Source organism: Notolepis coatsorum (assembly GCF_963971535.1).
Source record: "Notolepis coatsorum genome assembly, chromosome: 8".
NCBI lineage: Eukaryota > Metazoa > Chordata > Actinopteri > Aulopiformes > Paralepididae > Notolepis > Notolepis coatsorum.
This window is the reverse complement of record NC_140172.1, coordinates 72601507-72627560: the sequence shown is the minus strand read 5'-3', so window position 1 is coordinate 72627560 and position 26054 is coordinate 72601507. Positions and strand designations below refer to the sequence as shown.

The 26054-nt window shown below is 41.1% G+C and overlaps 1 protein-coding gene across 1 annotated transcript in view; it reads right to left on the bottom strand.

Moving 5' to 3' along the window:
* The window catches only part of morc3a (MORC family CW-type zinc finger 3a), a 150441-nt gene that overhangs the window by 51983 nt on the left and 72404 nt on the right, over nt 1-26054 (bottom strand). The window contains exons 8-13 of the mRNA XM_084320456.1: nt 21301-21420; nt 21109-21206; nt 14752-14856; nt 9793-9921; nt 9423-9497; nt 5222-5264 (exon numbers count right to left, since the gene is read on the bottom strand). Coding sequence (XP_084176582.1) covers nt 5222-5264; nt 9423-9497; nt 9793-9921; nt 14752-14856; nt 21109-21206; nt 21301-21420 — 570 coding nt within the window. The remainder of the gene's footprint in view (nt 1-5221; nt 5265-9422; nt 9498-9792; nt 9922-14751; nt 14857-21108; nt 21207-21300; nt 21421-26054) is intronic.

Genomic DNA, 26054 nt, shown 5'->3' with positions numbered 1-26054 from the left:
GAAAATTCCTTCCAATCAAGTCAGGCTCTTCCGACTGAGGTGGTTACATGAGGCATTTTTTATTATGATATGGCTATTATTCCGATTATTAGTGGAATATTATCCATCCAATATCCATGTAATCACAGCTAATGTATATGTCAAGTAAAATTAAATACATTGTAATCATCCATCTTTCTTTATGTATATATGTTATCTTTTGTTTCATCACCTGTAGCACCTGTTAACCCTTCAAGGTTGACGGGGCTTTTTGGACCCGTGGGCGGAGAACAAAGGGATTTAGAATGACTTAATGCTCTGGAAGTCGCGCTTTTCAGAAATCTGTAAAAATAGAAAAATGACAATTTCGAGTGCTTTGAGATGTACTATATATGTCTCCTTACTTGCTAAACGTAATAAGACTTGTAAATACGTTTAATTCTTGCTAGATGGTATGCTTGTAATTATCTCCGTTTGCCAGAGAACTACAGCGCGTCACGAAACGCACATACACGCACGCGCGCACACACACAAGAGAAGTGTGTGCGCTGTGAATAGGTGTTAGACCCTGCAGAGGTGAGAGGTATCAGAGACCAGTCTATGACGTCGCGATAAAACATTAACTACTTGCTTTTTATGTGCAAGGAAAGAAGGAAGAGGTGGACTGCATTATTATTATTATCATTCTCGAGAATACACGCGGACCCGACGGAACGTTAACTTATGAATAAAAAGTAGTCTAACATGCTTTTCATCCTCGCCGGTGTATATACCCACGTCGCGCTAAAACATCAACTACTGTATGAGTAGAGACAGAGTGCGTGTGTGTACGAGTTATGAGTTATCTCGCCTTTTTCTAGAGTAGAAAGGTGCGCCCAGTAGAGCACACACACACACACAGAAGGAATTTCTTGTACAGCGAGTTGGGCGTTTTATTTATTTTATCACTTGTAGGCTACCATAGCGAAGGCTCATGGCAGCAACGTTAGTGGTTGAAACGTGATTCGAGAGTGATACCAAGTGGAAGGAAATATATCCTGTCATCAGTGCGTATAGCAGGTATCCTCGAAATTCTCCGCTATCTCCTCTGCAAGCTCCTGTCCGGCTGCACTGCTCCAACTGCCTGTGTCTGTCTACTGCTTTGGTCCAATCATATTCAGCGTCCCGTCAGAATCCCCCCCCACCCACAGTCTGCGAATCAGAGGCAGAGTAGGGCGGGTCTTCACGAAATGCGTGTTGTCTCTTTCAACGGGTCGGAGTCAGAGCGAGAGTTGACAGCGCATATACAGGTAGTCTAATCTGCAGGTACTGTAGCGAGTAGCATAGTTTTGACAGCAGGCAGCTAGTAGAAAAATATGGCATGTTCAAAGATGGCCAGTAAAATAAAAGTCAACAGTGAAAATCGCTGCAATTCAAAGGTGAAGCAACCAAGTCCTCACTCAGTGGCATGGGTGTTGGCTAAACACAAGAAGCCATTCTCTGATGCATACATAATAAAATAATGTATGACTGAAGTGATGGAGACCATGTTTGAAGGCAAACAAAAGCAAATCCTCCTCAGATCGCACAGCAACCAGAATAACTGAAATACTGGCTGATGATTTCATTAAACAGCTTTGTGATAGAATAAAAAAAAAATGCACAGTGCATTTCCATAGCTGTGTTTGAGTCCACTGACACCACTGAGAATGCTCAGTTGCTGGTGTTTGTGAGGTTTTATGATGAGGCAAAGGGGTATATTAATACATTTTTGGAATACTTGAAACCCTTTTTTTGTGGAATATTTGATGCGGCCCAGCCTCACCCAGACTCTACCTCCAGCGGCCCCCAGGTAAATTGAGTTTGAGACCCCTGGTCTAGTCATTTAGCTGATGCTTTTATCCAAAGCGACTTACAAGTTCTGTACAACAAGTCATCAGGAAGGGCACAACTCTATCAGCTGAGTAACAATGTTCATCAAAGTGTTGAGTGCTAGAATGTTCGATTATGACATCATACTGTGACATCACAAATGTTAGTATATTAGGACAATACCTACATGTATGACCTATATCTATCTACTACTTTTGGATATGAGCATTTTTTCAATAAGTATGGATGCCTGAACACAGAATTTCTCTCTCTTGTAATGTGGTATGGTACAGTACTGTAAATACCATCTCTCTCTCTCTCTCTCTCTCTCTCTTTATTGAGGAAGGGCACAGGGGCACACCTCTATCAGCTGAGTAACAATGTTCATCAAAGTGTTGAGTGCTACAGTGTAGGTTAGTATATTAGGACAAGTGCATACCTACATGTATGACCTATATCTATCTACTACTTTTGGATATGAGCATTTTTTCAATACCCAACTATGTAGTGGCCGCTTGTCGCTAGGCTAGGCCTCCTGCTGGGTCCATTCACTGGAATAACAAAGGAATGACTGGGCCTTTGCTCCAGGTGTGAAATGGTTCTAGTGACAATGATCACATTGAATTCTGGGAGTGTAGTTCTCTCATCAGATAGCTGAATGAACTTGGATCCTGTTCAAGTCCATCCTGAAAAGTAGTTAGGATTTTACCAGAATGTTTGATAGGACATTGATTGAAAACTATCGTCTCAAATTTGACAATTGATGGCTTATTTTGAAGGTATGAATCTGTAATTTTACATGTAACAAAAAAAAGGGAAAATTCTCTTATTAACACTTTAATCGCCAAGGACGCCTTAACTCGTCATTCCCCGCCATGCTAATTCTGCCAATGACGCCGTAACACGTCATTGAGATCAATATTTCAAAAAATCTGTGATCGCAATCATATTTCTCCCGCGGAGACTTGAGATCTACTGTTGATCCCCTCTCAACTCTCCAACGGTTCAAGAGCGCCATCTGGTGGCCGATCGGCGGATTGCACAAACCGGAAACCGGAAACTGGTGCTCATCCAAATTCGGTCCGATCACTCGCTATAGGTCCCGGGACTAGAGCTAGACACAATGGATAGCGATCCGTTACAAATAACTCGATAAACAACATGATTTGGACGTATATACTATTATACAACCTGGAGATGGATCGCATATTTCAACATCTCATAATAGGAATATGTTTGCTCCACGCTCATCGCCCAACGGCCCGAGGAGACTGGGGTAAGTTTCAGCGTTTTTTTTTACCGTGTTCGATACAAACTGCTCTAATGATCATATCACCCACACTAGATGAATCATCTAACGGTGGCCACGGAATTATAAACGACCCCCCCCCCATCCGGTCAACATCAGATGATAAGTAGTAACTTCTAGAAGCACGTCCATTTGAAATTTTTTATCTTGCGCCGATCGCTATCAAACTGTATTTGATAATCAATATAATGCATTTAGGGCTATAAATCACGTTCTGCAGAATGCTGCAGAAAACGATAAAAACATATTTATACTTTAGACCGTATTTTAGTATGAATATGTGAATGAAAAAGTATAACGTTCCTACATCCTGAACGATAGATAATTGACGTTGAATGGGCCATAGTAATGTCAATTTAGCAATACAATTTAAAAAGTTATAGCCCTGCAAAGAAGGGGAACTTCTCCATAGACAAATAGAGCTGGCAGAGGATGGTATAAGGATGTACATAAGCGTGGCAAAGAAAGTGTTAACCTGTATTAACCAGTTCTATAATTATAGACATGCGAATAATTTATTTCCTGTATTTAAGCTAACCGAGGTCACCAGCTTAAAGCGTTTATAAAATAGCAACATATAAGCAGCTAATAAATGGTTCTCTTAACCCTTTAATCGCCGTTGACGCTTTTCAGCGTCATTCCCCGCCATGCTTATTCTGCCGATGACGCTGTACAGCGTCATTGATATCAATATTTCAAAAATCTGTGATCGAAATCATATTTCTCCCCCGGAGACATTATATCTACTGGTGAGACCCTATCAACTCTCTAACGGTTCAAGAGCGCCATCTGGTGGCCGATCGGCCGCTCGCCCAAACAGGAAGTGATGCGGATGAAGTGGTGCTCACCCATATTTCGTCCGGGCACTCGCTATCATTAGCAGGACTCCATCTTGACACAATGGATGGCGATCGGTTACCAATAACTCGGTAAACAACATGATTTGGACGTATATACTATTATACAACCTGGAAATGGATCGGATATTTCGACATCCCATAATAGAAAATGTTTTGTTCCACGCTCATCTCCCAACGGCGCGAGGAAGCTACGGTGAGTTTCAGCGTTATTTTTTTTATTTCTTCGATACTAACTGCTCTGATGATCATATCACCCACACTAGATGAATGATATAACGTTGCCCACGGAAGTATAAACGATCCCCCGCCCATCCGGTCAACATCAGATCATACGTAGTAACTCCTAGAACCACGTCCAGTTGAAATTTTTTATCTCGCACAGATTCCTACCAAACTGTATTTGATCATCAATATAATGCATTTGGGGCTATAAATCAAGTTCTGGAGAAAGCTGCAGAAAACGATAAAAACATACTTATACTTTAGACCGTATTTTAGTATGAATATGTGAATGAAAAAGTATAACGTTGATACACCCTGAACAATAGATATAGGACTTTGAATGGGCCATGGTAATGTCAATTGAGCAATACAATTTAAAAAGTTATAGCCCTGCAAAGAAGGGGAACTTCTCCATGTTAAATAGGGCTGGCGAGGGATGGTAAATTATGAATTTAACCCCGGCGATCAAAGGGTTAAAAACGTTCTTGTGCTGAAACGCAAGTGAAGGCGCTAAAACAAAAGAAAACACGTCTAAGAAAGAACATTCAAGTGAAACACTTTTCTAAACACGAAGTTGCTCCAATCAATGAAGTTAATTCTGCTGTGTACTCATTACCCTTGACTAGGGTTGGAGGGGGAAAATCTATACAGCAATATATTGCGATATTTTCTTTGTGTGCAGATATTATATTGATACAGTGCAATTATCAATATTACAAATTGGAATCAGGTGAACAGACTCAAAACAATATCTTATTAGATAAAACAGATGATATATATATTTTATTGCAGGTGTTAGCAAAGTTTTCCTTTTTGGGGACATAATTTGCAGTTGAAAAAAGGTAATGAATCACAATATAGTGATAGTTACTCTAGTATCGTAGCGTATTGTGGGACCTCTGGTGATTGCCACCCCTACCCTTGACAATACGTAAATACAAATGGTATAATACATATAGGACACAGTATGATGAAGATGATTCTGCTGTGTGATCATTACCTTTCTTCTTTGACTCTCCTGCTCCTTCTTGTCTTCCTTCTCGCTGTAAAGAGAACAATGAAACAAAGATAGATGAAAAGCGTTCTTGTATATATTGAACTGGTCTCAACAGTGCACTGCCCTGCCCGTCTCGCTCCTCCAAATCACCAAAGCTAATATCAAAACACAACTCATGTCAGTAACTTATATACTTAGCTAACATAGCTACAGGATAAACACGACTCAGAATGTCAGTAACTCTGGAGTCAGTCTGTTCTCTGGAGTCAGTCTGTTCTCTGGTCTGTTCTCTGGAGTCAGTCTGTTCTCTGGTCTGTTCTCTGGAGTCAGTCTGTTCTCTGGTCTGTTCTCTGAGTCAGTCTGTTCTCTTCAGTCTGTTCTCTGGAGTTAGTCTGTTCTCTGAGTCAGTCTGTTCTCTTCAGTCTGTTCTCTTCAGTCTGTTCTCTGAGTTACGGCACGAGCACACTGCTAACGAATGAATTTCACGCACGGCTCCCTCGCGGGATCGCGCGCCTAGTCAGGCACACTGGACCTACGACTTGAGCGCGCGGAAGCGCACCGAGGAAGGCACATTTACATTGGGACAGCTGTAAATGCCTAGTCCATATGCGAAGTCAGTCATTTTAGAATGATGATCAGTGTGACTGTACTCGAAAGAGCAGCGTGGAGCCCCAGCAGCATCAAGAGCTCTCTCTCTCCCCCCCTCTCTCTCTCTCCCTCTCTCCCCCCTCTCTCTCTCTCTATCCCCCCCCCCTCTTCCCCCCCCTCTCTATCTGTCTCTGTCAGGACAGACAGGCAACCAGATATAGACAGATAGACAAACAAACAAACAAACAAACAAACAAACAGCCAGACAGACAGGCAACCAGATATGACAGATAGACAAACAGACAGACAGGGCGGGGTACTAACTATAGTAATATTGTTTATTTGCATTGGGAAAGATAGACACATTAGCTGGCTGAACAACATCTATTGAAAGATAGAGAGAAAACGAGAGAGAAAGAGAAAGAAAGAGCTGTACTGTATTGTATACCCATTCTGCAATCTGTTAATAAAATATACACTGATATAAGCCTACTGGTTGCTGTTCAATCATAATAATAATAATAATCATAATTACCATAATTAGCTGTCAGGAAACAAATAAAACGTTTGTCATTATAGGTGACAAGGTGGATTGACTTAACACTTTAAGTGCCGAAAACGTGTTTAGGCGTCTTTCCTAGCCATGCTAAAGTTGCCGAGGACGCCCTAACTCATCTTTAATATCAATATTTCAAAAATCTGTGATCGAAATCATATTTTTCCTCCGCAGCCCTGAGACACAGTGCTGGCCTCCTCTCAACCCTCTAGCGGTTCAAGAGCGCCATCTGGTGGCCGATCGGCAGAAGCGCCAAACAGGAAGTCATGTGGATGAAGTGCTGATCACCCATATTACTTCCGGCCACTCTCTATAGCTCCCGCGACTCCATCTTGAAACACTCGATAATAGATTGCTCGCCCTAACTCAATAAACAACGTTATTTGGACGTATATACTATTATACAACCTGGAAATGGACCGGGTATTTCGACATCCCATAATGGAAAACTGTCTACCCCACGCTGATCGCCCAACGGCCCGCGGAGACTGGGGTGAGTTTTAGCGTGTAGTATTACCGTGTTCGACACTAACTGCTATGATGAACATTTGACCCACATTAGATGAATGGTATAACGTTGCCCACGGAATTATAAACGATCCCCCGCCCATCCGGTCATCATCAGATGATACGTAGAAACTTCTAGAAGCACGTCCATTTGAAATTTTTCATCTGGCACCGATCGCTACCAAACTGTATTTGATCATCAATATAATGCATTTGGGGCTATAAATCACGTTCTGGAGAAAGCTGCAGAAAGAGATGAAAACATACTTATACTTTAGATCATATTTTAGTATGAATATGTGAATGAAAAAGTTTAACGTTCATACACCCTGAACAATACATATAGGACATTGAATGGGCCCTAATAATGGCAATCTAGCAATAGAATTTAAAAAGTTAGGGCGGCTAGGTGGTGTAGTGGGCAAGGCACTCGCCACCAGTGTGGAGACGCTAGGATTCGCGTGTTCGAATCCAGCTCTCCACATTGTTTTTCAGTTTGGCTGGTCGTCCGCAGTAATACACATTGGCCGTATTACGGGGAGGGAAAACTGAAGGGTGGGGATCGAACGTTGTGAACAAGCGACTCCTACAAGTCGGTTGGTGCGCCTGCGCAGTAGAATCAGGAAGTGTCGGGGGCAGCGTGAGCCTCCCACGCGTTACTCCTCGACACTGAGAGATCGAGCTGCGCAGGTGAAAAGATGCGACTGCTGTTACCTCAAGTACCGGAGGGGACTTGTGCTATGTATGACTTAGTCCACATTGCAGCCGGCTTGTGGGAGGCAAGAAACAGCGTTCGTGACAGGGGAGGGTTGAATTGGATGATACGAAATTGGGATGGGAGAAAAATATGGAAAATGGGAGAAAAAGTGGATAAAAAAAAAAAAGTTATAGCCCTGCAAAGAAGGGGAACTTCTCCATAGACAAATAGAGCTGGCAAGGGATGGTATATCATGAATTTAACCTTCGGCAGTTAAAGTGTTAATGACTGCTATATCCTGCTATTATTATTATTATTATTATTATTATTATTATTATTATTATTATTATTATTATTATTATTATTATTATGCAACATTGTAATAGTTATAGGTATAAACAAACATACAGACAGGGGGGGGTTGATTTGCAGATACAGACACAGCTGGTTGAACAACATCTATATCTGTGGTATATGCAGATATTCAACTGTATTTCTGTGACAATGCGCGTGGCGCGCCGCCTCAAATAGGATTGAAGCGAAAAAATAGCTTGCCGCTAGGGAGCCGCTCCCGCTTGCAGCCAGTGTGCCTACTATCGTCCGTTAACATGGGAGCGGAAGTGAAGAGGCAGCCGCCCGTCCGTCCGTGTTCATTCGTCAGCAGTGTGCTCGTGCCGTTAGTCTGTTCTCTGAGTCAGTCTGTTCTCTTCAGTCTGTTCTCTTCAGTCTGTTCTCTGAGTTAGTCTGTTCTCTGGAGTTAGTCTGTTCTCTTCAGTCTGTTCTCTTCAGTCTGTTCTCTTCAGTCTGTTCTCTTCAGTCTGTTCTCTGAGTCAGTCTGTTCTCTGGAGTCAGTCTTTTCTCTGAGTCAGTCTGTTCTCTGAGTCAGTCTGTTCTCTTCAGTCTGTTCTCTGGAGTCAGTCTGTTCTCTGAGTCAGTCTGTTCTCTGGAGTCAGTCTTTTCTCTGAGTCAGTCTGTTCTCTTCAGTCTGTTCTCTGGAGTCAGTCTGTTCTCTTCAGTTTGTTCTCTGGAGTCACTCTGTTCTCTGGAGTCAGTCTGTTCTCTGGAGTCAGTCTGTTCTCTTCAGTTTGTTCTCTGGAGTCACTCTGTTCTCTGGAGTCAGTCTGTTCTCTGAGTCAGTCTGTTCTCTGGAGTCAGTCTGTTCTCTGAGTCAGTCTGTTCTCTGAGTCAGTCTGTTCTCTGAGTCAGTCTGTTCTCTGGAGTCAGTCTGTTCTCTGAGTCAGTCTGTTCTCTGAGTCAGTCTGTTCTCTGAGTTAGTCTGTTCTCTGGGAGAGATACATGTAGCTAGTAATTTAAAGAAAGTCACTCCTCCCACCCAAACTGCAGACTCCTCCCACCTAAGCTCCAGACTCCTCCCACCCAAGCTGCAGACTCCTCCCACATAAGCTGCAGACTCCTCCCACCTAAGCTACAGACTCCTCCCACCTAAGCTGCAGACTCCTCCCACCTAAGCTGCAGACTCCTCCCACCTAAGTTCAGAGTTAATTATATTGTTTACACTGCTTATTTTTACTTTCTACTGTACTATAATTGTATTGCCTGTATTTATGTCTTTCTACTATTATTCTACTACCTGTACCCCCCCCCTCCCCCATGCTGCTATGATGCCTGAATTTCCCCCAAGGGGATCAATAAAGGAATATCTTATCTTGTATTATTAGTATTCATTTCAATGGAGAGTTTGAACGACATGGTCTAAATGCTGTTTCAGAGTAGCCTTTATACCAAATCAAGAAAGAAACATCTCTCAAGATACACCTGGGAATATTCAATGTTTACAACGGTCTCCCAAGTCATGTTCTTGAGGCCGACACAGATGATCTGTAAATGGGACTGACTGTAGTTTGTATGTCTTGCGGTATGAAGGCTGGTCATCATCTGAGTCCTCTTTTTCCTCCTCCACCTGACAGCTCCTGGAAAATACACACAAACACAGTACACATACACACACAGTACACATACACACATCAGTACAAATACACACATCAGTACAAATACACACATCATACACACATCAGTACAAATACACACAGTACAAATACACACATCAGTACAAATACACACATCAGTACAAATACACACATCAGTACAAATACACACATCAGTACAAATACACACACAGTACAAATACACAAACACAGTACAAATACACAAACACAGTACAAATACACACATCAGTGTAATGAGGTTAGTTCCGGGCTGCTGTACCTGAACATGGGGTCAGGATTCTTATGACAGAACCATTTGTCTGGCAGCAAACTGCAGTCGATCCCATCAGGGAGTTTCCTCCAATTTAAGCAGGTGTCGCACTGAACCCAGTTCTGATCCGGTCGCTTCCTACAGACACAGTGAGATCAATACACATTAGTATTGATCTGGTCGCTTCCTACAGACACAGTCACACAGATAGACACATTAGTATTGATCTGGTTGCTTCCTATAGGACACAGTCACACAAATACACATTAGTATTGATCTGGTTGCTTCCTATAGGACAGTCACACAAATACACATTAGTATTGATCTGGTTGCTTCCTATAGGACAATCACACAAACACATTAGTATTGATCTGGTTGCTTCCTGTAGGACACAGTCACACAAACACATTAGTATTGATCTGGTTGCTTCCTATAGGACACAGTCACACAAATACACATTAGTATTGATCTGGTTGCGTCCTATAGGATAGTCACACAAATACAAATTAGTATTGATCTGATTGCTTCCTATAGGACACAGTCCTTGTTTCAGTCAATGTTATCTGCATATAAAGGACAAATAAAACATCGTTCATTTGTAAGAAACCTCAATGAAAACGGCGCAGGGTAAGTTATATTCGCTATTGTTATGAAAATGTGATAGAATCCTATAAAAATGTGGACGCATTTGGTCACCGTGATGTTAGCTGCCATTCCAATGCTCAAAGTGTGTATACTCGACGTATCCAACAAAATACTGTAAATAAAACAAAAATAAAATAAAGACTAATGGTTTAATGTATTGTGACGAGCAGGGCAGCTACGTGGCGTAGTGGGCAAGGCGCTCGCCACGAATGCGGAGACACTGGGCTCGCCTGTTCGAGCCCAGCGCTCCACATTGCTTTCAGTTTAGCTGGTCGTTCATACTAATACACATTGGCCGTATTAGGGGGTGGGAAACTGATGGGTGGGGATCGGGCGTTGTGGACAGCGACTCCTACAGGTCGGTTGGTGCGCCTGCGCAGTAGAATCAGGAAGTGTCGGGGGCAGCGTGAGCCTCCCACGCGTTACTCCTCGCCACTGAGAGATCGAGCTGCGCAGGTGAAAAGATGCGACTGCTGTTACCTCAAGTACCGGAGGGGACTTGTGCTATGTATGACTTAGTCCACATTGCAGCCGGCTTGTGGGAGGCAAGAAACAGCGTTCGTGACAGGGGAGGGTTGAATTGGATGATACGAAATTGGGATGGGAGAAAATATAGAAAATGGGAGAAAAAGTGGATAAAAAAAAAATGTATTGTGACGAGCCTGGTCATGTTCAGACTTGTCACGGTTCAAAAACAAACAAATTAAAATGTCCACACAAGTGCAATATCAATCAATACGAATATTTATTGATTCAGCCAGTCTAGGGTCCAGTACACAATGAACACCTTCTCGCCCTCACCTCTCACTACCCCTCACCTCACAAAACTCTGTATACAACAATCTCTCTCTCAATGCAACAACTCCAACCTCACCTCCACTCAACTCACCTCTCACTAACCTAGTGTATTTGTAGTGTGTGTGTCTGGGGTGTGTGCGTGTGAGATGTGGGTGAACTAATGATGCACAGGTGTGTTCTATCAGTACTAATCAGCTACCTAATTGTTTCCACTCCTTAACACTTTGAATGCCCAACCCGAGTTTTCTCGGGTTTACCCTCCACGGGTTGAATGCCCATAACGAGAATATTCGTTTTTTCTCGTAATTTTTTTATTTATTAGCGATCTGAATTCATATTTCATGAACCGAGTCTACCGTTGGTAAATCAGCCACCCCAGGCGCTCAGATGTGAAAAAAGCGCCCCCTATCGTCTCCCAGATGGTAATTCACCCTTTTGGATTGGACTCAATGAAAATGCATGGGGAAAAAAACCCGGACTCCACATTTTACTTCTCACGCATGTAACCGGGGCCGATCAGCTTCATGCTGGACCCTCAGCACAGCGTGTATACGCGTGGGATCAATAAGAGGATAGATTTTTGGAATGGTCGACCAGGAATTGGAATAATCCATTTGGATACCATCTGATCTCAGCCTAGGTAAGGAATCTATTTGACCAGTCTTAGGATAATCAGACCTGTTTTCACGGAGATATAAGCTTTCCCCCTATATATGTGATATGGCTGTTTTGACTGTGCGAGTGATCAGGAAATAAGATAATCGATTTACAGCATGCGGCACCAGCGTGCATACGTACACATATACTATCGATAATCTAGCGCAGGGGTGGCCAACCCGCGGCTCGCGAGCCGCATGCGGCTCTTTGCCCGTCAATGTGCGGCTCTTCCATCCATAAAAAAAAAAAAAAAAAAAATGTATGTCACTCATTCCATACGGACGTAGAATAAACATTTACAATTTTTTTTAAATTGTCCATTTGCATGTTCTTGGTATCTGAATCTAGGGACATAATATGGATCAGTGTCAGAAATATTGTGTCTAGGCTTGAGTAAATTGTAATGAACCAAAAGGAGAATATCAATTCTATTTAAAAAAAAATAATGATCTTTGACTGTGAATAACACCATGCTAAAATTGACCAGACCTGAAAAATCTAAGCAAATGAATAAAGAGAAGATGATTAAACAAAGGTTTTGTAGATACAGTACTGAATTCTGCCATCTTTTTTATAATGTACATTTCTCCACCATTTTCATCGTATTGCAACACCGTTTTTTGCAAGACGTTCACAGAAAGGTAGAGAAACTAACTGTGTTCTGTTTTATGGCAATAACGTTCAGGTTTGTGGGAGATAATCCCAAAAAATAAGAGAAATAAAAAAGTAAATCCAGAAGTCAGATGATTGACAGGGGCTGGTGTGAGCTGGGTAGGGTAGTTTTTCGAAATTCGAAAGCCCTGAGTCTCTTCCTTCAAAAGACTACACTCACTTTTGGCTGCTCCACTTCCTCCTGTCAATATGTGCCGTTTTCCGACTCAATACCCTGAGATTTCTATAATCTTATATTTCACTAATAACAGTTAAAATAATTGGTAAACAAACGTAATGCTGAAAATATACACTTTTACTGTATATCTCGGGCTTAAGAGGTTAACCCTGTGAGGCCCAAATTAAAAAGACATTAGCAAATTCAGAGGCCAGAGGGTGGGACATAAACACATTTACTATCAAATAGCATTGTGAGGCTTAACATTTTTTAAATAAACATTCTTTTTTTTAAATGGCTAAAAGTGATTTTGTAATTTCGCAACCGTGGGTCTCACAGGGTACTTTTAACCCTGTGAGGCACAAATAAAAGACATTAGCAACTTCAGAGGCCAGAGGGTGAGACCTATAAACACATTATTTTTTCTTCTTCTTGAAAACGAGGGCTTTTCAAAATGCTATAAAACGGAAATGAACCGATAAAAAAACAATCCGCTTCGACAATGTTGACTGGAAATGGGTCATTGATAATGCGACGGGCAGATTAGACACATAGCCATAATTTAAAACATAGATTAGGCGATATTAACGTTAACATTGAAGTGGTTGCTGGGCATTCAAGGGGGTAAAAAGGAAAACACGGCCGGCTCTGAAAGTGTTTTTTTTTTTTGATCCACTTTTTCTCCCATTTTCTATATTTTCTCCCATCCCAATTTCGTATCATCCAATTCAACCCTCCCCTGTCACGGACGCTGTTTCTTGCCTCCCACAAGCCGGCTGCAATGTGGACTAAGTCATACATAGCACAAGTCCCCTCCGGTACTTGAGGTAACAGCAGTCGCATCTTTTCACCTGCGCAGCTCGATCTCTCAGTGGCGAGGAGTAACGCGTGGGAGGCTCACGCTGCCCCCGACACTTCCTGATTCTACTGCGCAGGCGCACCAACCGACCTGTAGGAGTCGCTGTCCACAACGCCCGATCCCCACCCTTCAGTTTCCCTCCCCGTAATACGGCCAATGTGTATTACTGTGGACGACCAGCTAAACTGAAAGCAAATGTGGAGCGCTGAGCCCAGCGTCTCCAGCATTTCGTGGCGAGTGCCTTGCCCACTACGCCACGTAGCCGCTTCCGGCTCTGAAAGTGTTAAGTGGCAGTAATATCTCCCGTCCTTCACATATCCATGAGAGGGGAGGGGGGTGATATCTGCCACAGTATGTTAAAAGAACGTTCCTTGGGGAGCTCAGCTGAAACACGACCTCACTCCATGTCGCCTGGCCACGCCCCCATGATAAGTCACTTGTTTTTAAATTTATTTTAGCATTTTTACAGGTTTATAGGCCATACAAGACCGACAGAGGAGAGGGAAACGGGAGAAGATGTGGGGAGGACATGCGACAAATATCAGCGGGAGCGGGAGGCGAACCAGGGACGGCCACGTAGGTGTGCAAGGCACTATGCGGTGCGCCACGAGGGCGCCCCGATAAGTCATTCTTAGTAGTAGAAGTGTATACCGTAATTCCTCTAATAGTAACCCCGGCTTGTATTTGTTTCAACTGTAGCGGATACCAGGCTTGTATTAGGAGGAGACCTGTATAAGAGGGAGGCCTATATTTCAAATTTTCAAACGGATCATAATGAATAAATCAACATTTTGTGTCAGTTTGAACCCAGTACAATGTACTGGGTTCATTTATTGAAACCAAGTACTGTATGAAATAGTAAACAGTGCAATTACAGGTGGTCACTGGTCATTTCAACGTTTTCAAAGTGAAATCAAGTAACTAGCTCAGTATGCAGCTCAGTATATTAGTAACCCGGCTTGTATTAGGAGGCCGGCTTATAATTGCTTAGCTCAAGAGCGCACCCGGCCATTAATAGAGACCCGGCTTGTATTTGAGACCCGGTTACTATTAGAGGAATTACGGTATATTCTCGCATTGAGACAACCTCTGCTGAATTAAATAGTGAAATTAAACAATCCTTAATTGTACCTGAGGGTACCCGGACCCCATGTTGAGAACCTTTAGACTGTGTGCTTACATGGTTTCCTCCAGCGGTCTGGCGTTGGGGTCCTCCCTGTCTCTTTTGAAGCGGATCTCATTCCAGTACTCCTCCAGTTTGATCCCCAAGCTGTTGATGGTCCTCCTGAACACAAGAAAACCTCAGCTTTTCACAGGGTTCCCAGACATTGCAAAATGAAATTCAAGGACTTTCAAGTACTTTTCCAAGCACTATTTTTCATTTAAAAGGGCATTTAAAAGGATACAATTAACTTTTAACTGATTGAGCACCAACCATGTATTATTACGTGTTTGCTCGACAACCGTTGGGTGCCTAACATGTAATATTAAGTTTTTGGATAGTTTTTCCTTTTTTTCCGATATTTTTATTCATTATTCATCCACAAACCTCTGTGTTACCATAGGAAATGAGTATGAAATCGTCAACGTGCAATACCGGCAACATCCTGCTAGGTGGCAGTATCAAGCACCCTTTGAAACCTTATATGTCACCCTGTGTTACGTTTAAATCCCTACCGGGCACAGTTTTTTGGGTCAGGTGAGTCTAGCGGTTCACCCGATCACATTGAAACGCGTCCAATGCCCCCGATGCATGTGTTGTGGTGGATTATGTGGGCGACACAATGGACACCAATACTGGAAATCGCGATCAGACAATTGGAATATTCTTTTTGGGGTACCTCCTAGTGAAGGTAAGGACTATATGACATCAATCCTGCCTTGATCCAACCATGATTTCACATCGATCGCAGCAACCATGTGTAACGTACTCCACAACGTATGCCGTTGGTGACGATCAAACATCAAAGCATCAAAAAACGATAGTAGCGTGTCTAGGCGAGCAATGCCAACGCTTTAAGTGAAATTCACATATTGCTCCATAAGGCCGTTTTCTGGAATTAGCCAGGATCACTCTGAAACTATACTTATATTCACCACGGTATAACACATGAACGTATACATGAATTTATTTTTTATTTTTCACATATTGAACGATGGATAGTTGATGTCAAATGAGCCATAGTATTGTATCCATAGCTATAATATAGAATATAGATATATCCCTGCAAACACCGCCACGCATCCCTATCTCTTAGCAATTATTTTTCCCAGGGGGCCAAATGAGCAACTGAAAATATTTTGGAGGGCCGGGCCAAAATTCCGAACTCAATTATGCATAATATAAATTTTATTTCTATATAAAAAGCAGTAAATGGCATTGTTTTGACCGCTGGTAAGAGTGTATGTTATTATTTGGCAATTAAAAGGTGAGGATAGCTTTCAAAAATATCATTTATTCAAATAGAATTTCCAAAATGATAAACAAAATGTGAAACATTTAACAAATTTTCAGTCACATTAATAACAAAGGGCATTTTGAGTTTCATATACTATTGAAACAAGGATTTTCTTAGCTTTCTAAAGACATCACATCATCTTTGTGACTGAACTGTGTAACTGTGTAAAGAAAAGTGTCCCAGTTTTGTAGCCTTTTTGACTTTACATGCCTATATTAAACATTTAATGTTTTCAGAACTGTGCACAAAAAAATATATATATCATGTGTCCCATTTGCCTGTACGTTAATGCCAAGCAAGCAGTGCAAAAATGCTTCCGCATTCGTCACCGCACGCTAGTGCGGTAAAGCGCCCTTCTTTTCAGACAAATGCTACCGTGCGTGCACCGGCGGCGGCGTGCTCGCTCAGGTGCGTGCGTGCGCCGGCGTGCTCGCGCGAGGTGCCCGCGCATGCGCATGAGATCCCGCCTTGAGCGGAGCTCAATATATATAAGTCACCGCCCCTTATTCAGTATCTACCAATAGCTCAATTGGCAAGGACACATGGCTGTGGATCCTATGGCTTGTTTGCTGGCGAGTTCGAATCCCATCGAAAATATTTTTTAACGTGATTTTTTTTTAACGTGTATTATTTCGCCGGTTAAGGTTATTTCGCCGGTTAAGGTTAGGCATGGTTAAGGTTAAGGTTAAGGTTAGGCATTGTTTCGGAGTTGGTTAAGGTTAGAACGGTTAAGTTTAGGCGCTGTTAAGGAGCTGGTTAAGGTTAGAGTTTGTCAAAGAGAATGGCAATATAATTTCTATGGTTAAGGTTAGGCATGGTTTCGGAGTTGGTTAAGGTTAGAACGGTTAAGTTTAGGCGTTGTTAAGGAGCTGGTTAAGGTTAGAGTTTGTCAAAGAGAATGGCAATAGACAGCCTATTTCCGCGCGACCTGGGCGCTGGGCGGCGGAAAATGAAAGGCGCATTACTGCATGCCACTACGTTAAATTTTTGCACTGCTTGCTTGGCATAAAGCTACACGCGTCCCATTTCACTTGTTATATTTCCACATTTTAGTGTTCTTCAGTTATTTTTTTTTTACTGTGCAGAAGAAAAGAAAAGGATCAAGTGTCCCATTTCACTTACATTTACATTTAGTCATTTAGCTGACGCTTTTATCCAAAGCGACTTACAAGTTCTGTGCGACAAGACAGCAATAAGGGTATAACTCTATCAGCTGAGTAACAATGTTCATCAAAGTGTTGCGTGTTACAGTGTAGGTTAGTTTATTAGGACAAGTGCATGACATTAAGGTTAGTCGGGGTTAAATTATTTTTATTTTTTTTTCACTTGTTATATTCCCACATTTTAGTGTTCTTCAGTTCTTTTTTTTTCATTCAGTGTGAGAAATCCAGTCTCCTTTGAGCTTTAACAAGTCCATCAAAGTCAGGTTGAATGTCTGAGGTGGAGATGCGAAGCACAGCTGACAGATGTTCATCAGTGAGAGAGGATCTGTACCTGGATTTGGTAAACGCCATGACTGAGAATGTCTGTTCACATATGTAGGTGGATCCAAAGAGAACCAACATCTTCTGAGCATGTCTCCTCATGTTTGGAAAGTTCTCCTCCTTGAGAGCAAGCTTCGTTCGATGGCACAAGCTTCGAACATTAAAAAAAAAATCGAGAAAAAAAAAAAAAAAGAAAAAAATCTTCGATTTGTGTGTGTGTGTGTGTGTGCGTGTGTGTGAGAACTACCCATCCCAGTTAGGACAGCCGAATCCCGTCCAATCTTTCGCCGTCGACTAAAGACTCACTTCTTCAACCATTATCTGAAATGATTTATAAAAAAAAAAAAAAAAAAAAAAATCTAACCGCGACTAACCTTACTGTCATGCACTTTTCCTAATAAACTAACCTACACTGTAACACGCAACACTTTGATAAACATTGTTACTCAGCTGATAGAGTTGTACCCTTCTTGCTGTCTTGTCGTACAGAACTTGTAAGTCACTTTGGATAAAAGCGTCAGCTAAATGACAAAATGTAAATGTGTGTGTGTGTGTGTGTGTGTGTGTGTGTGTGTGTGCGTGCGCGTGTGCGTGTGCGTGTGTGTGTGTGTGTGTGTGTGCGCGCGCGCGCATGGGGCCATTGGGTGGGGCCGGGGGACAAATACACTGGAGGAAAGTAACCCAGCTCAGCACTGCCCAAATTATATCATCACTATTGCCTGTTTGAAGGATATCATCCTCAAATACATATACACCTACATGCCTTGTAGAATTCCACACATAAGAAAGAAAGATACTGGGATGAATAAACAAAATAGGAAATAAAATTTAGATAAGGTGCTACTGAGATATTTTGGTGAGTTCTTTGTTTTTTTGTGGAAGTTGCCCTTCTTAAAAATGCATGAACATTCACTGATAATTGGTCTGTAGTGGAGTCTACAAGGTCTACATTGCCGGACCATGTAGAATCCGGACCTTGTAGACGGACATAATTCTGTGCATAGTTTAGTCTACACAGGCCATATTTCAAATAATCAAAATCTTACTTCATTCATCTTAAACATTCTTGATTTGGGGGATTGGTAGTTCCCATGAAATCTGAAGTTGTTCAAACGACAACAGCGATCCACCTTGAATTAAATCACACAGCCGAGTGAAACCTTGTTGGCTCAGTCACGAAAGGGGCTACTTAATTAATTAATCCAACCCACTTTATTTATAGAGCACATTTAAAAACAACAAAGTTTATGAAAGTGCTGTACAAGCCCCACAACATAAGATAAAAAAAATAAAGAAAAATAAAAAAATTCGAAGCTTCGAATTAAAATCGAAGCTCGGCCCCGAAGCTTCGATTGCCAAAAAAAGCTTCGAAGGTCAGCCCTACTATCAACACTGCAGGTAAAGGGAAAGGAAACCAGCTGCATTTCATCCTCAACCTTTTTGAAATCTTGAAAACGCCTTGAAAATTCATCATGCAGTGCTCCCAACATGGATGAGTACCTGTGCCGGTGATCAGCTGATGGTTTGACTTCTTTCAGGGTTTTCATGTGTTCGAGATTGTTGCTGCCTAGTTGCCTTGAAATTAATTGCAACTTTGTCATGAAGGCTTTCACATGGCTATGCATTTCATGAGCAAAAATGCCCTTGTCCTGCAGTTGTGTGTTCAGTAGGGATGGGTATACCATTCACATTTGAACCGATACGGTACAGGTACCTGTGAATCGATACCGGTACCCAACGGTACCTTTTTTCGGTACTTTAGTCTCTAAAAATGTAATCTACCTACCTCAGTTGTGAAAAAAAAATCCAAAGTTCAAATAACCACACTTTCGACCGTTTTCGGCTTGCCATTGCCCCGACTGCTTTGTTGTTGAATCAGGTCAAATCCTAGGTAAGCGTATATTGTGCGTGTGAACGTTGACATGGGAAAAAAAAAAAGTAAAAAAAAAAATCTTTTGCGGGCCGGTCAGAATCATCCCGCGGGCCGTATTTGGCCCGCGGGCCGTACAATGCCCAGGTCTGTCTTAGAGCGTTGGCGCAGTAGGAACAAAGATGGGCTAGACCCGTGGCGTCCATTGAGTTAAATGCAGTTTTTTATAGAAAAAGAAATCTGATCCAATATTTTTCCGACAATTAGTTACACTTTAACATGGGTTAACATGGGTTGGCTGCCAGACCCGAGATTTCTCTGGTTTTGGTCGTTTCTTTTATTTGATTTTTCTATTCATTATTCATCCACGGACCTCGGTGATACCATAGGGAATCATTCTGAAATCCCAAAAGTGCAATACCGGCCGCATCCTGCTAGGTGGCAGTATCGCCCACCCTTTGAAACCTTATTTCACACTCTGTGTTACACCGTATATGGTCCGGGCGCAGTTTTTAGACCAAGCAGAGTGAATCGCTTCATCTGACCACTTCGAAACCCATTCAGCACACTTGAGGCATAACCTGTGCCACTTCGTGTCAGGGATCCGATGAACCATATCGTTAAAGGGGAAATATTTTACTATTTCTTTCATTATTTGGGCACTTTTACACAATTCCTGTGAGTTTATGAAACACCTCTGTAATTATATATATTTTTTTAATTCATTGTTTTGTATTTCTAATCAAGTCCTCAAAAACAGCATTTTTCTACCAGAAGATCTTAAGCTGTTTTGAGGCTGGGCTCCTAAACCACTGTGTGGCCTTCGAAGCATCTGGGACATTAACATGCAGTGGTGTCTCTCTGACATCACAAATCATTTTCAGATGACTCAGTTCAGTGAGGGTGAATATTGTGAGAGGAGAATTGGAAGAATGCGCCAATATGAGAATTAGAGACATAGATCATATTAATATAAGTCCACATAGCTAGGAAACAATGCTAAACACTGAAAAAGGCCATTTATAAGATAGTTCCCCTTTAACACAGTTGGTTTGCATACTGAGATGTATAAAGTGTCGTGGTAGATGCATACTGAGGTGTATAAAGTGTGCATACTTAAATGTATAAAGTGTTGTGGTAGAGGCATACTGAGGTGTATAAAGTGTCGTGGTAGATTCATACTGAGGTGTATAAAGTGCCGTGGTAGATGCATTATACACAGTATGCATCTACCACGACACTTTATACACCTCAGTATGAATCTACCACGACACTTTATACACCTCAGTATGCATCTACCACAACACTTTATACACAGTATGCATCTACGACAACACTTTATACTGTGTATAAAGTGTCAGTATAAAGTGTCGTGGTAGAAGCATACTGTGTATAAAGTGTCTTGGTAGATGCATACTGTGTGTATAAAGTGTCGTGGTGGATCTCAGCCTATAGCTTTCACACTGTCATTGATGAAAAGGAGTGGAAAAAATACTCCATGAAACTTGAAAGTCACTAGGCAGAGAGATCTCTCTCTCTCTCCCTCCCTCCCTCTCTGGCATAGAGCCGCAGTGCTCACACAGCATTACATCACACCAATGTTTATTTTAGGCATATTGTTTATGTTCCAATTTTTGTGTTATGTCATCTGAAATAAATGTAATTTTACCACCATAACCACCACCACCACCAAATGCACAGTAATAAAGCGCTGGCTTTCTTACCTGTACTTATCAGTGTTGTCAAAGTCCTGTTTGTTGTGTGTGGGATCCAGAAAGTTACATTCTATCACTCCAATGACTCCAACACCTTTCTGGTTGGCCTGTCCAGAGCAAACATGGAGGTCATGCGGTTACCAAGGAGAGAGGAAAAAAAACACCCCCACCCCCACACACAGTAAATAGAGACAAACTAACCTTGAGCTGGCAGCCAACACGCTCATAAGCTTTGATGAGGCGGTTTTTGTGGTACAGCATTATTCCATACTGGTCTTTGCTCTTGGTGTTATATCCAAATGTGATCGGGACACGTTTGTTCTGGAACAAAAGACTTAAGGAAGACTCGAAAAGGCAAATAGAGAGCGATACACCCCTTTTGTACAGAAGCAGAAACATAACATCATGCAGGGATATGATGAGATTGTGAAAAAGCAAGGTATTACAGGGAAAATTATGATCTCTGTTACCCTGTACAATGACAATAAAGTTTAATGGAATATAACACAACCCATCACCACCCTCTCTCTTTATATAACACAACCCGCTCTCTTTATATAAACACAACCCATCACCACCCTCTCTCTTTATATACTGTAACACAACCCTATCGCTATATAACACAACCCACTCTTTATATTAGGGATGGGATAGAAGAATATTCGAAAATTCAAATATTCGAACCCATACCTTCATTCGATTTTCACGTCAGAAAATCGAAAATCAATATATTTTTTTATAGAATACTTAAAAAATAAATTAAGCAAACCATTCTTATTTCATTCCTTTTTATATTATTAGAGGCAGCCACATTTTCATAGCCTAATTGATCTAAAAGATGCACATGCTACTGTTTCTGTTTGTTTATTAAAACCGGTTGATAGGCCAATGCAATGCTGTTATTATAGGCTACGATGGTGAATGGTGTCATTTTGATTTATTGTCGGTCAGCTGAGCCGATCAACGTTCTGAAGGATTATCTGACTTCAGATTATGAAGTGCCTATTTATGTGCAATACCCTTTGATTTTAATGATCCATTCTATTAAAAAGAATAACTGAATTGAAAATTTTAACTGAATTTAAACTGAAACAGAAAATAACAATATATTTTTAATTGAAGTCATTAGTTCATGCCGCGAGTTGAGTGCCGGCAATGCTATATAGCGTTTATTTGTAATTTTTTTTTTTTATTGGAGATTTGAATTCATATTTCATCAATCGAGCCTCAGGTTAGTGTTGCAGACTCTCTCTGAGCTCAATTGGGAAGATACCGCCCCCTATCGTCTCTCCCTGTGTAACTGCACCCCTTTAGTTTAGACTGATGGGGGGGCGGGCCAGTTTCCTCATTTTACTTTTCCGTCAAGCCAACTGAAGAATCCATTGTGATCGCCGGCCCGGAAAACACGTGGATTATGTATTTACAGTACCCAACACTAAATCAATAAACGCGATCGATATTTGGAATGGCGATCAGGAATTGGAATAATCTTTTTGGATAACATCTGATCTGAGGTAAGGAATTTATTTTACCAGTCTTAGGATAATCAGAGCTATTTTCACAGAGATATCAGCGTTTGCCCTATGCGTGTGTGCGCGATCAGGAAATGAGAGAATCGATATTTCAGCCCGCTTCTATAGCGTGCATAAGTACACATATACTATCGATAATCTAGCGTTTATTTGAAAAGGATTCATAAATAGGCAGAAAAATGACAACGTTTTTGTGTATGCCAGAATATTCCAGTAAATGCCGATTATCACGGAATCTTTATATTTTCCTTGAAAACGAGGGCTTTTCAAAATGCTATAAAACGGAAATGAAGCGATTAAAAAACAATCCGTTTCGACAATGTTGACTGCAAACAAGTCATTGATAAACGACGGGCAGATTAGACACATAGCCATAATTTAAGACAGAGATTATGCGTTCACAACGCTATCATTGAAGTGGGTGCCGGCATTCAACCACGTTTTACCATGTTAACCAGTGGCACTGGAAGTGTTAAGAACCAGTGATTTTCAAAATAGCACTTTTGCTAGAAAGTTCAACATCCATCCCTACTTTATATAACACAACCCTCTCTCTTTATATAACACAACCCACTCTCTTTATATAACACAACCCTCTCTCTTTATATAACACAACACACTCTTTAACACAACCCACTCTCTTCATATAACACAACCCTCTCTCTTTATATAACACAACCCTCTCTTTATATAACACAACCCTCTCTCTTCATATAACACAACCCTCTCTCTTTATATAACACAACACACTCTTTATATAACACAAACCACTCTTTATATAACACAACCCTCTCTCTTTATATAACACAACCCACTGTCTTTATATAAGCGTCTTTGAGCATCTGGAAAGATTTGGAAAAGCGCTATATAAAATAGATGTATTATTATTATAACACAACCCACTCTCTTTATATAACACAACCCACTGTCTTTATATAACACAACCCACTGTATAACAACCTATCACCACCCACTCTCGTTCTTCTCTGTTCTCCACTTGGTTGGAATCTCTGTGTCTAAAGTTACAGAGGCTGAGATGGAAAGTCTTGGTGATTAGAAGCCACTAAACTACACACTACATAATTGTCACAGGAACTCCCATCTGAGGTGTTTTTGTTAAGACATCCTATTTATAATAAAACACAAGACACTTGTGCCATAAGGATAAGTGCTCAATGAAGAAACCCACTCCCATCGCAAAAGAAAAGTCTATAAATGCCCATAAATGCCTATAAAATAAATATAATAAATAAATAAACATGCCTATAAAATAAATACTTACTATGCAATTATACACTACAACTGTATTACGTGGCCCATAATGGCCCCAAACGGCAATGCCCACTTCAACAGACCCATGGCCAATTTTAAGTGAGCTTCAGGTAGACAATGCTGATGCTACATACCCTACCACAGGGGTGGCCAACCAGTCAGAGACTAAGAGCCACAAAAATGACTGTGGTACCACAAAGAGCCATATACCAGCGTTTCTCAACCTTTTTTTTCAGTCACGGCACCCTTCATGTGTTTATAGGTCTCACCCTCTGGCCTCTGAAGTTGCTAATGTCTTTTTTATTTGGGCCTCACAGGGTTAAAAGTACCCTGTGAGACCCACGGTTGCAAAATTACAAAATCACTTTTAGCCATTTAAAAAAAGAATGTTTATTTAAAAAAATTTAAGCACATATATAGTCAATTGGTCCTGTTGTTCAGCCTCGTTTTTCAACTTTTTTTCCAGTCACGGCACCCTTCATGTGTTTATAGGTCTCACCCTCTGGCCTCTGAAGTTGCTAATGTCTTTTTTATTTGGGCCTCACAGGGTTAAAAGTACCCTGTGAGACCCATGGTTGCAAAATTACAAAATCACTTTGCCATTTAAAAAAAGAATGTTTATTTAAAAAATGTTAAGCACATATATAGTCAATTGGTCCTGTTGTTCAGCCTCACAATGCTATTTGATAGTAAATGTGTTTATATGTCCCACCCTCTGGCCTCTGAAGTTGCTAATGTCTTTTTAATTTGGGCCTCACAGGGTTAACCTCTTAAGCCCAAGATATACAGTAAAAGTGTATATTTTCAGCATTACGTTTGTTTACCAATTATTTTAACTGTTATTAGTGAAATATAAGATTATAGAAATCTCAGGGCATTGAGTCGGAAACCGGCGCATATTGACAGGAGGAAGTGGCACAGACAAAAGTGAGTGTAGTCTTTTGAAGGAAGAGACTCAGGGCTTTCGAATTTCGAAAAACTACCCTGCCCAGCTCACACCAGCCCCTGTCAATCATCTGACTTCTGGATTTACTTTTTTTATTTCTCTTATTTTTTGGGATTATCTCCCACAAACCTGAACGTTATTGCCATAAAACAGAACGCAGTTAGTTTCTCTACCTTTCTGTGAACGTCTTGCAAAAAACGATGTTGCAATACGATGGTGGAGAAATTTACATTATAAAAAAGATGGCAGAATTCAGTACTGTATCTACAAAACCTTCTGTTTAATCATCTTCCCTTTATTCATTTGCTTAGATTTTTCAGGTCTGGTCAATTTTAGCATGGTGTTATTCACAGTCAAAGATCATTATTTTTTTTTAAATAGAATTGATATTCTCCTTTGGTTCATTACAATTTACTCAAGCCTAGTAACATACACACTATTTCTGACACTGATCCATATATGTCCCTAGATTCAGATACCAAGAACATGCAAATGGACCATTAAAAAAAAAAAAAAAAATTAAATGTTTATTCTACGTCCTTATGGAATGAGTGACATAAAAAAAAATGTAAAAAAAAATATGGATGGAAGAGCCGCACATTGAGGGGCAAAGAGCCGCATGCGGCTCGCGAGCCGCGGGTTGGCCACCCCTGCCCTACCACATGGCCCCTAATGACACCACAAGTCCACAACCCAACATGTAGATAGATGCTACATACCCTACCACATGGCCCCTAATGGCCACCACAACCCAATGTGTAGATAGATGCTACATACCCTACCACATGGCCCCTAATGGCCACCACAACTCAACATGTAGATACTGTAGATGCTACATACCCTACCACATGGCCACCACAACCCAACATGTAGATAGATGCTACATACCAGGGAAGCACCGAATGGGAAATTCTTGGCCGAAACCGATACCGAAAATAGGAAACAGTTGGCCGAAAACCGAATGCCGAAAGGCCGAAAATTATTAATATAATTTACTTATATTAACTTAAATTACTTAAATAATATTAATAATCACTTAATCATCTTATCACTTAAAAAATAAACTTAAATAATATTAATAATCACTATTATGGGCCCATAAAACATTTATTCAGCACTTTTGAATGCATACATTAATTCCAGACTGACTGCTGAAAGATTGTACAATTTAAACATGTTCTCTTTGCATACAACAAAATGTGCAT